General features: G+C 36.8%; 2 protein-coding genes across 2 annotated transcripts; one reads left to right on the top strand and one right to left on the bottom strand.

Moving 5' to 3' along the window:
• The first annotated feature begins 931 nt into the window (after positions 1-931).
• LOC108815447 (probable inorganic phosphate transporter 1-9) lies at positions 932-9,895 on the top strand. Its single transcript, XM_056990437.1, has 2 exons — positions 932-1,684; positions 9,001-9,895. The coding sequence occupies exons 1-2, from the start codon at positions 975-977 to the stop codon at positions 9,893-9,895; spliced, it is 1,605 nt and encodes a 534-aa protein (XP_056846417.1). The 5' UTR covers positions 932-974.
• Positions 9,896-14,412: 4,517 nt separating this feature from the next.
• On the bottom strand, positions 14,413-15,186 carry LOC130498028 (RING-H2 finger protein ATL8-like; the record flags this gene model as incomplete). Its single annotated transcript, XM_056991364.1, has 1 exon — positions 14,413-15,186. A coding segment is annotated over one exon (600 nt), but the record flags the coding sequence as incomplete, so codon positions are not given.
• Positions 15,187-16,455: the final 1,269 nt, after the last annotated feature.

Below are 16,455 nucleotides of genomic sequence, written 5' to 3'. Positions count from 1 at the left end.
ATAGTAACTCAATAACTCATAGACAACAACCGTAACTAAAATAATAGAAAATATAAAACTGAAAATATAATTGATAAACTATTACGATTTTTAATAAATATTCATTTCCATTTATAAACGCGAATGAGTCTCCTAGTTTATATTAATAATAAAAACTAGTGTCATATAATTAACAATGCAGGCTTAGAGGGTGTGGCAAGTGTACATTTGCACAAGATCCACTTTCTTTCTATCAAATTTATTTTAGAACCCTGAATTTTGAGAACTTGAAGCTATAAACTTTAATATTATACAAAGTTTCTCCAAAAAATATTTATTTGGCTTCCGGATCCAATATTTTTTTAAAATTATACAGAGGTATCCTAGTCCTACCGAAGTGGTCTATACTAGTCACGTGTTGCAATATGTCGGTCCTCTGTCCCTGACGATACTGAAATATTAATTTTTTAGTGGCCGGAATTCAAACTCAGATGATGGAACTAACAGCTGTGAATCTTTTACCAACTGAGCTAGAAGCCCCGGTTAACCGGATCCAATATCAAATTGGACCGCCTTGATAATTAAATAACAATAACATTCTCTAAACTTTTTTACTGATTTTTATTTATATATAAACTCAAAATTATTTAAAATTTATCCATTACGTTATTTAAAAGCTCTTCAAANCAAAAAAAAAAAAAAAAAAACTTCTGTTGTGCCCATCATGAGAACAGACGTGAAAAGGGAAACTTTGTAATCAGATTTTATAAACGAAAAGTCAACTAAAGGAAGTGGAGGAATAGATCCAAGGGAGGTGGTGTGTTCCTCGCAGTCAAAATCTTTCGAAGTAGAAAACTCTTCAGACATTATTTATAGCAAAGAGACAGAGACAGAGACTTCGTTAATATTCAGTTTGTGTATCCACGAACTCTTCCAAATAATTTTTATAACATATTAAAAGCCAAAAAACATTATTTAGGGCAACTCGACGGAGGATGCCGGAGTTAAGAGTGTTATCTGCGTTAGATGCGGCGAGGGTACAATGGTACCATTTCAAGGCGATAATGATCGCCGGATTAGGCCTCTTCACCGACGCTTACGATCTCTTCTGCATAGCTCCCGTCATGAAAATGATCAGCCAAATCTATTACCACCAAGACTCCATCGGAACCGCTGTTCTCTCCATCTCTTACGTCATCGCACTCCTCGGCACCGCCTTGGGACAGCTCATCTTCGGCTACTTAGGAGACCGTGTCGGACGCCGGAAAGTCTACGGTCTCTGTCTCTTGATCATGGTGTTCAGCTCCTTCGGCTGCGGTTTCTCCGTCTGCACCACTCGCCGCTCTTGCGTCCTGGCGAGTTTAGCATTCTTTAGGTTCGTCCTCGGGCTAGGGATCGGTGGAGATTACCCTCTCTCCGCCACGATCATGTCCGAGTTCGCTAATAAGAAAACGCGTGGGGCTTTTATCGCAGCCGTGTTCTCGATGCAGGGGTTGGGGATCTTGATGAGCTCAGCCGTAACGATGGCTGTGTGCGAGGCGTTTAAGATGGCCGGAGAGGGGAGTTTGGAGAAAATGGAAGCGGCTGGAGTGGAGACTTTGGCTCCGGCTGAGTCGGATATTGCTTGGAGGTTGATTCTGATGATCGGTGCTATTCCCGCGGCGCTAACGTTTTACTGGCGAATGCTCATGCCTGAAAGCGCCAGGTTCTTGTCTTTTTCTCGAATTTTAAATATTTTCCGCCGTGAAAACAAAATATATTTATCCGCGTATGAATTTATATATTTTTTGAGCAACATATATATTAATATTTATATGCATTAATCTATATACTATTAGTATTTCTCTTTTTTGTCTTGGTCGTTGTTCTTTTATTGTTTTTTTTCTTTTTGTTTATCAAATTTTATCTTTTAATATCACCATAGTATATAATATGTTATATGCACTTTCTTGTCTGACTTCGCTTCGTATCTATTCCACAACACATATCAGACGCTTATATATTATTGAAGTTTTAACTATTGATCCCTCCGTTCCATATGTAAGATGTTTGGTAAAAAAAATATTATTTTTTAAAATTAGATTATAAATGATGTAAAATTTAAAGTAAATTACCTAATCATAAATATAGAAGTAAAATATTATTGGTCAATCAATTTTGAATAAAATTAAAATTATTTTAAATGTATTAAAAACTTATATTTTAAAATATCAGATCTTCTTTAAAAGATTTTATATTATGAAATGGAGAGAGTATAATATAATTGCAGGAAAAATATATTTGAACAAGTCTTTTAAACTGTAACAATTGTTTGTCAGTATGGATATATTGCTTCGATTATAAACTAGAGCGTTTCATTTTTAGTGGGACAACATTCCACGACTCGGGTTTTTAATCGGTGGTAGTGGCTTAGTGGCACTTGAGGGAATTAAAACCCTAATACGACAAATTCGGGTTCAAACCTCACCGACCACACGGATATGGACTATTGCTTTCGGCTCATTTGAATGCTCAGGAGAGAGTGTATCCGTAAGCTGTACCTCCACCCAGAGATTAGATCTGTGTCTTTAATAGATCCGGGTTTAACCCTACTTAGTCAAAAAAACATTCCACGACTCCCGATTTTTTCTCTTCAGATTGATCGCTAATAGTGACCATTTCCATATTTTGTTAGAAATAACAATATTTGCTAGTTTTTTTCTCAAAAAAAAACAATATTTGCTAGTTAGAAAAGCAATGTCTTGCTTGACTTTGTTCGCAATTGTCCACAAACTTTAGAATTTTTCAGTTTCTAAAATCTCAATGCAAAATTATAGACCAAATCATTAAAATTAAGTTCAATCGTGTGTTAGATGTAAGTTCTACCCACGTTTCCGTTCGAAACAATGTTGGAGAAACTGAATCTTATGTGAGTGAAGAATTCATGAAATTTAACCTAAATTCGATATGATTTTGTTCCGATTATAGACATATAATAATATAAATGTATGGTATGTAAAGAGTGGGAACGTCGTGGTTTTTGTTCCTATGAAGTAAGTTGACTTGTGAGCGAATATACCGAACACAGTGGTATATATACGTTTTTTAGGTTACATCCTGATAACGTATTCGGATAGTATTCTCATTTTGATGTCTAATATATGGTTTTAGTATGCCTTGTATTAATTAATTATTCTTCCCAGGTTTAAGCTCCAGCTAATAAACATAGTTTTATTATAACTAAAGATCAGAGAGAAACGCTTGAAAAAGAAGATTAACTTTTACTTTTTATTATCTTTCAACTTAAGAGAAAATGATTTACAACTCATAACTTTTATATACACTCTTTGTCTTGTCTTTTAGCCAACAACTCCATATGGGTTGAGCAGCTCAAATCTGTTCGATGTCTTGAGACAATGAGCTGGCAGTACCGTACCAGGACCATATCTTGAGCGTGCTTGATGACTCTGTACTTTGGTCTTCATGACCGTTGCAGAGCAAGCTGAGTTGGACTTCTTCTTCTTCTCATTTTGAACTTCAGACGCTGGCCCAATCAAATGCACTTGGGCCTGACTCAGCAATGAAGCCTTTATGTCTTCATGTCTTTTACACCCCCGCAAACTTAGTGTAGGAGGCAACGACACACCAAGTTTGGACCGCAGCTTGAAGAACGTCTCGTGCGGAAGCGACTTCGTGAAAACATCAGCAAGCTGAAGTGTAGCAGGGATGTGTTTGACTTCGAGCTTCTTCAGAGCCACCCTTTCACGCACATAATGATAATCCACTTCAAGATGTTTAGTTCTCTTGTGAAACCGAGGGTTCGCAGTTAAATAAACCGCCGAGAGGTTATCGCAGAGCAACAGAGGAGTGACAGTTTGTTGCAGACCTAAGCCACCGAGCAAGTTCTGCAACCAAGCAACTTCAGACGCAGCCGTGGACATAGTTCTGTACTCAGCTTCGGTGGAGGACTTGGAGACTGTTTCTTGACGACGTGCAGACCACGAAATGATATTGGAACCAAGAAACGTGCAAAACCCACCAGTCGAACGACGAGTAGATTGACAACCAGCCCAATCACTATCACTGTAACAGACAAGAGTAGAGTTTGTAGCTGCAGTGATGTTGATACCCATCTCCAATGTTCCTTTAACATATCGTAAGATCCTCTTGAGTAGATGAAAATCAGATACACTTGGCATATGCATCTTCTGGCAAATATAATTCACCGAGAACTGAAGATCAGGGCGAGTGAGCGTGAGGTACTGGAGTTTACCAGCTAAGCTTCGAAAGTAACGAGGATCATAGAAGACTTCATTTTCACCCTGCAGAGGATGAAGTTTAACTGGTAAAGGCGTGGGCATTGGAGCACAGTCCTGCATCCCGGCAGCAAACAACAAATCCTTCGCATACTTAGACTGATTTAAGAACAAGCCATCGGGAGTATGATGGACTTGAATACCCAGAAAATAGTGAACTTCTCCCATGTCCTTCATTCGGAACACAGTGTTGAGACTCTGCAACAACTTGCTGAGCAAGGCATCATTGTTGCCAGTGAGAAGAATGTCGTCTACGTACAAAAGCAGGTAGAGAACATCAGTGCCGTGATGATAGACGAAGAGGGATGGGTCGAAAAGGCTACATTCAAACCCAAAGGCAAGGATGAAGTCACTGAACTTATCAAACCATGCGCGTGGCGCTTGTTTTAGACCATAAATTGCTTTCTTTAGTCTCCACACATAATCTGGACAAGAAGGATTCTCAAAGCCGGGTGGTTGCTTCATATAGACAACCTCTTTGAGATCACCATGTAGGAAAGCATTTTGAACATCAAGTTGTTTGATGTTCCAACGCTTAGCAACTGCAACATGGAGGATGGTTCTTATAGTAGATGTCCGAACTACAGGGCTAAAGGTTTCAAGAAAGTCGATGCCTTCCTCTTGCTGATTGCCTTTGGCAACAAGCCTAGACTTGCGCTTGAGTAAAGAACCATCTGCATTAAGCTTTGTTTTGTGAACCCATCCACTTCCTAGAGGCTTTTGATTCTCGTCTGGAGGGACTAGTTCAAAAGTCTCTGTTTCTTCCATGTTGTCAACCTCGACTTGCATAGAAGCATTCCACTCCGGATGCTTGAGCGCTGCTTGAAGTGACCTCGGTTCTGCAAGATCTGATTTATCAGAGAACATTGCATAGCGAGGGTTTGGTTTAATGATTCCAGAACGTGCTCGTGTTGTCATACTGTGAGGAGGCTGGACAATCGGAGGAGGAACATCATCGACAATCGGAGCATCCAGATGTTCTGAATCAGCATCAGAGTCTTCTGTCAAAACGACCTCTTCAGCAGCGTTGTCAAGAACCGGGGAAGGAGGCTGATGAACAGGTGGAGGTGCAGCAGCTGATGACCGTTGCAGAGGAGGAAAATCTTCTTCTTGGTAAGTAAAGGAGTCACTTGCAGAGACTGCATCAGTGGCACACGAAGTGACAGCAGATAAACGCCAAGCAGAGAGTAAAGAAGACGTAGTAGCAGGAAGAAACTTAGAGTACATATCTGAATAAGGAAAGTGTGTTTCATCAAATAACACATGGCGACTGATGTAGACTTTTCCAGTGGGGGGATGAAAGCATCTGTATCCCTTATATTTCTCATTATAACCGAGAAAAACACAAGCAAGAGATTTTGGATCAAGTTTGTTCATCATATAGGGACGCAAGTAGGGAAAACACTTGCATCCAAAGACCCTTAATGCCGTGTACACTGGGACCTTTCCATGGAGACGCTTATAAGGGCTTTCAGCATCAGGTAAAACAGAGGATGGGAGTAAGTTACCGAGGAAAGTAGCAGTAAAGAAGGCCTCAACCCAGAGATGTTGAGGGACTTTGCTATGGAACATCATTGTTAGCCCCAGCTCAGTGATATGGCGATGCTTTCGCTCAGCCAAGCCGTTCTGCTGAGGTGTATGAGGACATGACACCAACTGCTTGATTCCACACTCCTCTAGATGACCCATGAAGCGTCTGTTCACAAACTCACCACCCCCATCACATTGAAACTGTTGAATCTTTTGCTGAAACTGAGTCTCAACAAGCTTTTGGAACTTCAGAAAGATAGAGAAGAAATCGGATTTAAGCTTTAAAGGAAAGAACCATGTGAATCTCGAGAAATTATCAATAAAGATCACATAATACTTAAATCCTTGTGTGGATCCAACAGGACTAGGACCCCACAAATCACAGTGAATCCTCTCAAGAGGTCTACTAGATATTGTTTCTGAAGCTACAAAAGGAAGTCTGCAACTTTTTCCTAATTGACAAGCATCACACAACAGAGAGGAGCTTGTCTTATTCATTACTATCGCCTTGTTTCGAACTAGGAGTTGAAGAATGTCTCTATGCGGATGACCCAACCTCTGGTGCCAAATGTCATCACTTGAAGTATGTTGCCTCGTAGAGTAAAAGACTTGAAACCTCGCATTCTTCAACAGGTAAAGATCTTTATGTCTTCTTCCTTGAGCTATTACCTGTTTTGTCTCCTTGTCCTTAACACACACAGATTCATCATCAAAAGTGAACTCACAAGGATAGTCTTTTGTTAGCTTTGAAACTGACAACAGAGACTTAGTAATCGCAGGACAAACAAGAACATCTTCTAAAGGTAATGTACCTTGAGACGTTTGTAAGGCAATAGACCCAACATGTGTGATGGGAAGGTAGTCACCATTACCGACAATCACTTGGTCATTTCCAACATAAGCCTCAGATGACTGAAGCTGAGTGGTGTTGTTGGTGATGTGTGCTGAAGCCGCAGAGTCTGGGTACCACTCACTTCCATCCAGCTGCTCTCGCTCAGAAAGCTTCATAGTCATGAGAGCATTGTGCATCGTGTCTGCAGCAGAGTCATCTTGGTCAAAACGATTATAACACTTCAGAGCAGTGTGACCATAGCGTCCACAAATTTGACAAGTAGGTCTTGAGTTGGAGTTTGAGCCTGTGAACTGTTGATGGAACCCTCGGCCTCGTGTAGAGTAAGAGTTGCCACCTCTTCCTCTTACACTACCTCTATAACCTCCTCTGCCTCGATTTGAGTAGCCACGTCCAGCATGAAACGCAAGGTGAGGGTTCACATCAGTCTGTTGAGTGTACGTTTGAAGCTTGTCTTCGAAAGTTATCAACTTGAACATGGCATCTTCGAAAGACATCTCAGGAACTGCATCCATGGAGTGTTCAATGACCGTACAGATTGACTCATACTCCTTACCAAGACCACTTAGAGCTCCATAGATCTTCTCTTGATCTGTAACAGGACAGCCTATTGAGTCCAGTTGGTCACACACAGTCTTTATCTCACCCAAATACTCTGTCATGGACTTGCGGTTCTTTGTCATTCCTTGAAGCTTACGCTGCAGATCTAGCTTCCTTGTTGCAGAGACCCGGTTATATTTCTTCCCAAGACTGAACCAGACCTCCTGCGCCGAGCTCAAGCCGTAGACAGACCGGAGAGCATCTTCTGTCAAGGAACCAAACAACCAAGCCATAACAAGTTGTTCTTTTCGGACCCATTTGGTGAACTCTGGATTTGCTGCTTCAGTCACGACGTCACCTTCGCGAGTTGTGATAGTTGGTGTAGGACGAGGAAGCCCACCGGTAACATAGCCAAGAAGCGACTGGCTCGACAAGAAGGATTCAAACTGTGTTTTCCATAACAAGTAGTTGGAAGAAGACAGTTTGAGTGTAACACACTGAGATATACTCAGAGATGGAGTAGAAAACGGATCTGGGTTTTCCTCCATAGCTCTGATACCATAAAGATCAGAGAGAAACGCTTGAAGAAGAAGATTAACTTTTACTTTTTATTATCTTTCAACTTAAGAGAAAATGATTTACAACCCATAACTTTTATATACACTCTTTGTCTTGTCTTTTAGCCAACAACTCCACATGGGTTGAGCAGCTCAAATCTGTTCGATGTCTTGAGACAATGAGCTGGCAGTACCGTACCAGGACCACATCTTGAGCGTGCTTGATGACTCTGTACTTTGGTCTTCATGACCGTTGCAGAGCAAGCTGAGTTGGACTTCTTCTTCTTCTCATTTTGAACTTCAGACGCTGGCCCAATCAAATGCACTTGGGCCTGACTCAGCAATGAAGCCTTTATGTCTTCATGTCCTTTAATAACTAGATTCTATCTCTCCAAATAATATGTAATCTCTTCCTATCAAGTTCTCCCAGTTTGATTATATGTGCCTTATAAATAAAAGTCGAATATATATGTATATCTTATGACTAATTTTTAGTTTAGCTGGTGAAACAATCTCTAGTATTAAACCTAGCTAATCTGTTTCGACTGTAAAGTTTCAGTAAATATTTGTTGACTATAAAGGAAAACGTGGTTAATAATCAACTGAAATTCGAACAATTTTATCTAATTAGTTTTGTTAATTCGAAATGTCACGCATACTATAAGTTGGGACATATGTACGATATATAAAAGGCATGTCATTCATTCATTCTCCGCATTGGTTATTTAGTGAGCTTTGATATATATATAATATTATATATATATTATTTTTTTTTTTTCGTTTTTTGAAATTACCAAAAGGTTCTGACCGAATTTCTAGTCCCCAGATCCGTAAACACATCATGTAGTTTCGTCATAGTGATTACTCGAACTTAAGAACTTCTTATACAATGGTTAGATTCATTTCCAGTTGAGACAGTGATCTCTTCTAACTTTGGTATAGCTCTCTTTTGTTGTGATTCAGTTGAAATAAGAACATACTAATTTACATATGTTTATGTAGTATATGTGCTTTATAACTTTTACAAAATCTTGAATATATTTATAACCTTATCCACTAACTAAGGACAATAATTTTTAGTTTAGATGATTTTACCAATGAACTTCGAGCAATAAATCTTTACTTTTGTATTTTCCCCTTTTTTTTGTTTGTGCAACGCTTTTGTATTTTCCCCTTTTCTGTGTTTTCAACTAAAGATCAAATCAGTAGTTCAATTGTTCAAATACCAAACATTTAAAAATGCATGCAGATACACAGCTCTTGTTGAAAACAACGCAAGACAAGCAGCAAAAGACATGCAAAGAGTCATGTCCCCAACCACGATGTCTCAAATAGCCGACGATACATCATCGGAGACACTAGAACTACCACCATCTTCTTCTTCCTCCTACAAACTCTTCTCCCGCCGTTTCTTCAGCCTTCACGGCCGTGACCTCTTCGCAGCCTCAGCCAACTGGTTCCTAGTGGACGTGGTCTTTTACACAAGCAACCTCCTCCTCTCTCAAATCTTCAGTTTCTCCAACAAACCTCTCAACTCCACAAACGTCTATGACTCTGCCTTTGAGGTGGCTAAACTCGCAGCCATCATAGCCGCTTGCTCCACCATCCCCGGCTACTGGTTTACCGTCTATTTCATCGATAGAGTCGGTCGTGTCAAGATTCAGATAATGGGTTTTTTCTGTATGGCCGTTGTTTACCTAGTCGCTGGGATACCGTACAGTTGGTATTGGTCTAAGCATGAGAAGACTAATAAAGGCTTTATGATTCTTTACGGATTGATCTTTTTCTTTAGCAACTTTGGGCCGAACACGACGACATTTATCATCCCGGCGGAGCTTTTCCCGACAAGGTTTAGGTCTACGTGTCACGGGATATCCGGAGCTGCCGGGAAGTTTGGAGCCATTGTTGGGACGGTTGGTTTCTTGTGGGCCACTAAACACGAAGAAAAGGACAAAGGAGAGGTTTTTCCAGAGGTAAGACGCGTGAGAATAGCGTTTTTAATCCTCGGTGCAGTTTGTATCGCTGGAGTTTTGGTGACGTACTTCTTCACTCGTGAAACTATGGGAAGATCGTTAGAAGAGAACGAAGAGGACGACACTGATTCCACATGTGCTTCTGGTAATGAGTTGTTCCCAATAGAATAGTGATTTTGATATCACAACACAATCAAGCGTCTTTTGATTGTCTTCTCTAATTTAACTCTAAATTTTCCTTGATTTTGATGTTTGATATGTTAAATCTTTTTTTTGTTCTCGTGTTTACCTGACTTCTTTTTTATTTGTTTCTGATATTTAAATCCGTGCATTTAAAACGGTATATGAATGTAAAGCTTGATCAGCTTGACACTAAACATGAATGAATGTCACTCACTTTTGGTTGGGACAGAAGCCACCTGGTTGCTTCCACATAAACCTTATGGGTTACTACCATTGTTCCTCTTCATCCTAATGAAACCTTTTCTTCTCATTTTGGCCCCCTAGAGTTCTTCACTATGACGTAATCCATGCCCTTTTTGGATAAACTATACTTAGTTTTCTTAGGATGAACCATATTTTTATTTTATATTGCAGTTTATTTTGTTACTTGTGCTTAATATTTTGGTTTGTGATTGTGAAAATGACATTTCAGATGAGTTGCTACATTCGGCCGGTTAGGCGGTCTACTATAGATAAAAATGCTTTAGCCAAATGAAAAAAACTTGCTGTGACTTTCAAAAATCAGGATTTTATCACCAATGTAACCGCTGTTTTGGCTTGCCAGGCACAACCCTAACCATGATTATGGTCTTATAATGGTTTAGCCGGTTTGCAGTGTCAATGGTTCAGTTTTGAACTTTTCTTCATGAACATGCAACAAGAGATTGTTATTATAATAGTTTAGCCGGTTTGCAGTGTCACTGGTTCAGTTTTGAACTTTTCTTTATAAATATTTAACAAGAGAGTAAAATTTCGCTTTGTTAAGTTTACTCTAGTTTCGACTTTTGAAGCCCAATAAATACCAACGAGGCCTAGCAATCGTAGTAACTAAAATACAGTATATATTGATCCTTCCTAGCTCTATATATATTTTTTTTTCATAAGCGCTGATAAAAGTTAAAATATCTCAACAATCAACAAAAACAATGCAATTTAGTTATATTGGGAATATATCATAGATAAATGATAATCTCGAAAAGCCAAAATTTCCAAATAAGAAAAGTTAAATCCTCAAAATCAATAAAGCATGCGCTGATGCGCATGTATATTCCATAACAAAACATATCAAATCGTGCATTAGAAATTTAGTCTTATTCAAGTGTAAAATTTATAATGCGCGAACGAGATATTGCTTTATGTCTATCAAACCAGAATGTAATGAACATTACGTTAATGCGTCCAAAAATGTACAATTTATTCATTCAAATAGATTCAACCAATGATGATATATCTTATTAAAACAGAAACATTCTGTTGGACCTAACATTTATTTTGTAAATTTTTAAATTAAATACACCTTTATACTTTATAGTTAAACCTACATTAATCACCAATGTTTAATTACTTAGGCTCTAACTGGTGACCACAAATGGAATAATAGGAACAAAGAGGAATGGAATGCAGAGGAACAAAATAATAGGAATACTTATTCTTTATTGTTCCTTGCCAGATTTTATAAGGAATACTTTTACTTTATAATTCCTTAAATTAAAAGGAACGAAAAGGAACACTAGAAAAAAAATATTCCACATAAATGGTGTAAAATTTGGGGAATGAAGAGGAATCACTCATTCCCATTCATTCCTTTGGTCACCAATTAGAGCCTTATACTACTATCCATGTTTCCAAACAATATATTTATTTCTTTATACTACTATCAATGTTTCCAAACAATATATTTTTATACTACTATCAATATTTCCAAACAATACAATAATTAATCTTAATATTTTATATCTATCATTTTTTCTTTAAAATTTTTTAGAAACATCATAATTTCATAAATTGCAAAATAATGAACTTTAAAATTTGGATTATAAGATTACAAATTATGAAACTATTACAATTTAAATCAAATTAGATTACATATTGGTCATCCATCAGTTCAATCGGTTAGTCTCGGATTTTAGTGATTTTTATTAATATGAATATTTTAAAAACCTAAATTGAATTATCAGATCTCCGGATTAACCGGTATAATCACAATCGGGTTGAATTTAGAAACACTAATTTAAATGCAAAATATTTTAAATACACTCTTTAAAAGTTACTAAAATATTTGTTAAGTTATTAGTGAAAATTTTCATCGTAAAATATTCCGCGCTTTCAAAGCGCGGATCATAATCTAGTTTTGTTTTATAACACAACTAGCTAGAAGAATCAAGCATTCAAGGTAATATATATAAATAAATAAATTGCTAAAAAAATACGTAAAAACACGAATGTGGGAATATCCGGCCAGATTTGGAATGTTGGCCTCATCATTTTTCTATGAGAATTTATAGTTCCTACTTCCCAAAAAAAAAAAGCAGCTCTTCACTCTATACTTAATACTCTTTATTTATGATTCAGCAGAAATAAATAATCACTAAAATTTAATATGATAAAGCATAATAGCTAGAGTTTAATAATACGATTAGAGAGACAAGCAAAAATGCTATCATCTATCCATAGAGATAAAGCCAAAGAATAAGGTAACGCAGGTCATGCACATGCATGCACGTACAATAATACAACAACAACAACAATAATCGAACTTGGATATATTTTAACAATATGATTTTTAGTTTTCAAGTAGCATATATATGCAGAGTATGAATGGGAGATTGCCAGTTAGAAAAGGTAAGTATTTACTATGAAAATGAATTTATTTGTCCAAGAAATCTAAAAATCTATAAGATTGAATTGTATTAGTTATTGTTGTCTACATGTATAGATAAATCAAAAATTTGGGATAACTGGTTATAGCTTGCTTGCAGCTCGAAAATGTGAATATAATGCTATATTCAATGTCATTATGCAACTTGAGTTTTTTTTTCTTTGATTAGCATGAGGTATTCCGGACCAATTGAAATATCATCTTTCTGATATGCAAATAAGCCAAAAAAAAAACAAATGTTTATATTTGTGTGGATGTTTAAGAGTAATATGACTTAATTTCACCAAACAAATGGACCAGAACTTTTTTTTTTTTTTTTGGAACTCACAAATGGACCAGAACTAAAACATGGTTTTTTTTTACTAAATGGTAAATATTATTACGAAAATAAACGTTTGGGTTTAGAAGATGTTGGAAACAAAGTGTAAGACTTCTATGTTTGATTACACGGCAAAAAAGTTTAAAAACATGTAATCAAATAACAATCGAATTTGGAGCCGGAACTAAAACATGGTGGTGTCCGGAATCCATCTCTTCTTTACCATTCGACCCACGAGGTTCTGATAATTTAGATTACCATGTTACAAAACTTTCTATGGATATTATTATACGATTAAATAAGATTAGCAGTTTAGCACTTAGCACATGGACGCACTGCACTTTCCATAGTGGAGAAACTCGTGATGAATTATGATAGCTCGCGATGGTGGACCATCATTATTCGTACGTGTTTTATTTGATGGCTACACAGAGAAAGATGAATAATCATATTATAGTTGTTTATCGTGACTGTAATTATCTACATCTTGACTAATCATTATCAAAATAGTACTTTCTCATTGTCTTAACTCACACTTTAGTTGTACTCTGAATATTTTGGCGATCTTTTGGTAGGTCAATGTTCGACGACAAAATAAGTCCATCTTCATGGATCATGGTCATTTTCGAAGTCCTAATAATTTAAAGTTGCGTTTGATAATTTAGTGGGATACAAGCTCGTGTTCCCAATACTATAAAGTACTGCTTTTTAACAAAAAAAAACATGAATAAATTAAATATTTAGAACTCTACTTTTACCAGTTTGCTGCTTTATTAATGGAAAAGGGAAAAGAGAAAACTCTGACAACACACATCACACCATCCGTTCCATGCACATTGGTCCATCTGTCTACCTGTCCATGGAATATTCTATTAGTTAATCGAAATCGTAACAACAAATAACCAACAATGTTCAATTAGATTGGTTTAAGCTTTTTGATGTTTCTATACATGAAACTAGACGTTAACTATATTTGCATACATACGACAAGGCGAAATGCCTATGTATTTGTTGAATTCTTACATGAATTATATACAGAACTGACATTTTCTATCGGATGAAGCAAATCATTTTTATGATGAGAAATGTTGATTTATAGACTATGATAATTAAAGAAGTGCGTGGGGGTTAAAATAAATATAATTAGTATTTAGTAATTAGATACTTATGTATTTTTGCTAAAGTAGGGTTTGATTCGTTCGGCAGGACATGGAACAATCTAAAACATATAAAATGTGTACCATTAACAAATACATCGTTACCGCTGCATATTCACACACCATAAGCTAATGGATACAGACAACAACAAAATGGAATCAAGCATCTGGTAGTTTTGTTTGGTACTAAATCTTTAATATGTTGTGTGGTCCAAGGTCTCAGTTTCAAGTTCGACCTGAAACTGTTTCATGGTCTATAGGCAGTTCACAAATCGTGTCCATATATCCATAAATAATGTATTAGATTATTTTTTCTCATTCATTTGCAATTTACAAAGAAATAAAATGTTTGTGATATTAACTTTCCATTACATAATATATTTACAACAAATAAATATATATATTAATGCATATGATAGATTAACATTATCCATTAAAATGATGACAATGAACATTCTTAATATATTATATATAGTGTGAAATATGGGGAAAGGTCTCAAAAGAATCAAGGTAAGAAATTATCAGGAGCATCTTCAAGTTGCTTGATACCGGCATCGGGTTCGGATCCTGAGCTTGAGCTACCGGGCAACCCGCCGCATTTGTGACACCTAGCACTAGCAACAACCAAGATTTGACGGCAAGAAGGACACGAAGAATGGGACCCAAGCCACGTGTCAATACACGATACGTGGAAACCATGACCACACTGCGGCAACACTCTGATCTCATCGCCGGGGGCGAATTCCGTCAGACAGATAGCACACTCGGCGAGTTTCTCCGCCGGTGGAGAATCCGGCGAGTAGGTGACCTTCGGCAGAGAACGGAGGACTTTCTTTTTCAATCCTTTATTGGCCGCAGCTACCGGCGGTTGATGAGTCTGGCCCGAGTTCGAGGTGGCTATACGCCAGAGCCAGGTGCATCGAGAGACGGCGAGTAAGCCGAGGACGCAAATGAGTGCACAGAGAAGAGCAGCTATGATGACTATGAGATCGGAGCTTAATGTCGGAGAAACCTCCAGCGGAGATGGAGAGGTGGCTTCTTGAAGAAGACGTGCCATTACAGAGACCAACAAGAGAAGAGAGTTCGGTTTAAAAGTTGAGAGTAGTTAAAGAGTGTGAGCATTTTTGTAAGGGAGCCAAGGAGTATTTATAGTGAGAGAGACCACCAGTGATTTATAAATATGGCTTCGGTTATAAGGTTATTTTGTAACTTTTGTATATCGACAGTCTCAAGCTTTTACGTAAATAAGATGAGTTTTTTATTTAAAAAAATCCTTTAAGCTATTTCCTAATTCCTATATAAAATAAACACACTATTTGTTTTAGAATTTTACTTGTACATATATTCAGAAATCTCATAAAATTTATTTGGTTATGCAATTCTTTTTTTTTTTTTGAGAAAGGGCTATTGGTTATGTAATTCTTGGCTAAACCGCTCCAAATTTATGGGATGTTTACAGTTTACCTAACATCTTTAGAGCTAAATGTTAAACATTCTTTATTAGAAATATATGCATATCAATTGGAAGATTCGTTGATGATATATTGGAAAAGTTTAATACCGTTTGAGTCTATTGGATTATACATTAAATAAACAAAAAAAATGACCGTGTGGAATGATTTATAGACTTGGTGGATTGAAAAACATTTAAATTTGGTGTATAATGAGATAGTAAGTGGACAGTGGTGCGTGAGGGAACACACATGATGGAAATGGCAGAAGTGTGTGTGTGCGATGCGATTCCTTGCTTGGACTATTTGAACACCAAATCTAGATTTGATATATCATCTATCCTAACCTTCTTTCTTTTGATCATGTTCTAAACAGACTATTAATCCTCAGTTTGCCATCCATATAATTTAATACACATACTTATCTGTGGTGACTTATCTAATTTGTTAGCTTATTGGAATATGGACTTGCGATTTGGAAAAAGGGTTTCAAAACAAATTATTGTAGTGGAGTGTTGGTATGATGATTATATTATAAGATCAAATACAAGTTTAGTTAAAATGAAAAAATGAATGTAACTGCTACAGGTCATATATGTGGGAAGTTGGACAAATTTAAGAAAAATCAGTGTCTTAGCCAAGAAAGATGCATCAGTAAACAAATGACTACATTTGCACATATGTCTAGTCCTGAATTTATATGGGTAAAGATTAAAGAAAATCATATCTATCTATACTATTATTTGAGAAGTAAATTTGCTTAGTTGTCATGTATTCCACGATTTTAGGTAATTTTGCTTATTTGTCATTATCTCCATAGTTTTAGGTAATTTTATTAATTTATTATATGCTTAATAATTATAATTAATAGCTTGTTTATTTTTAATAATTTTAATTAAACATGTGATTTAAGATAATCACAA

This window comes from Raphanus sativus, chromosome 7 (genome assembly GCF_000801105.2).
Source record: "Raphanus sativus cultivar WK10039 chromosome 7, ASM80110v3, whole genome shotgun sequence".
NCBI lineage: Eukaryota > Viridiplantae > Streptophyta > Magnoliopsida > Brassicales > Brassicaceae > Raphanus > Raphanus sativus.
Note: the sequence above shows the minus strand (reverse complement) of the source record. Positions and strands in the feature narration are given on the sequence as shown.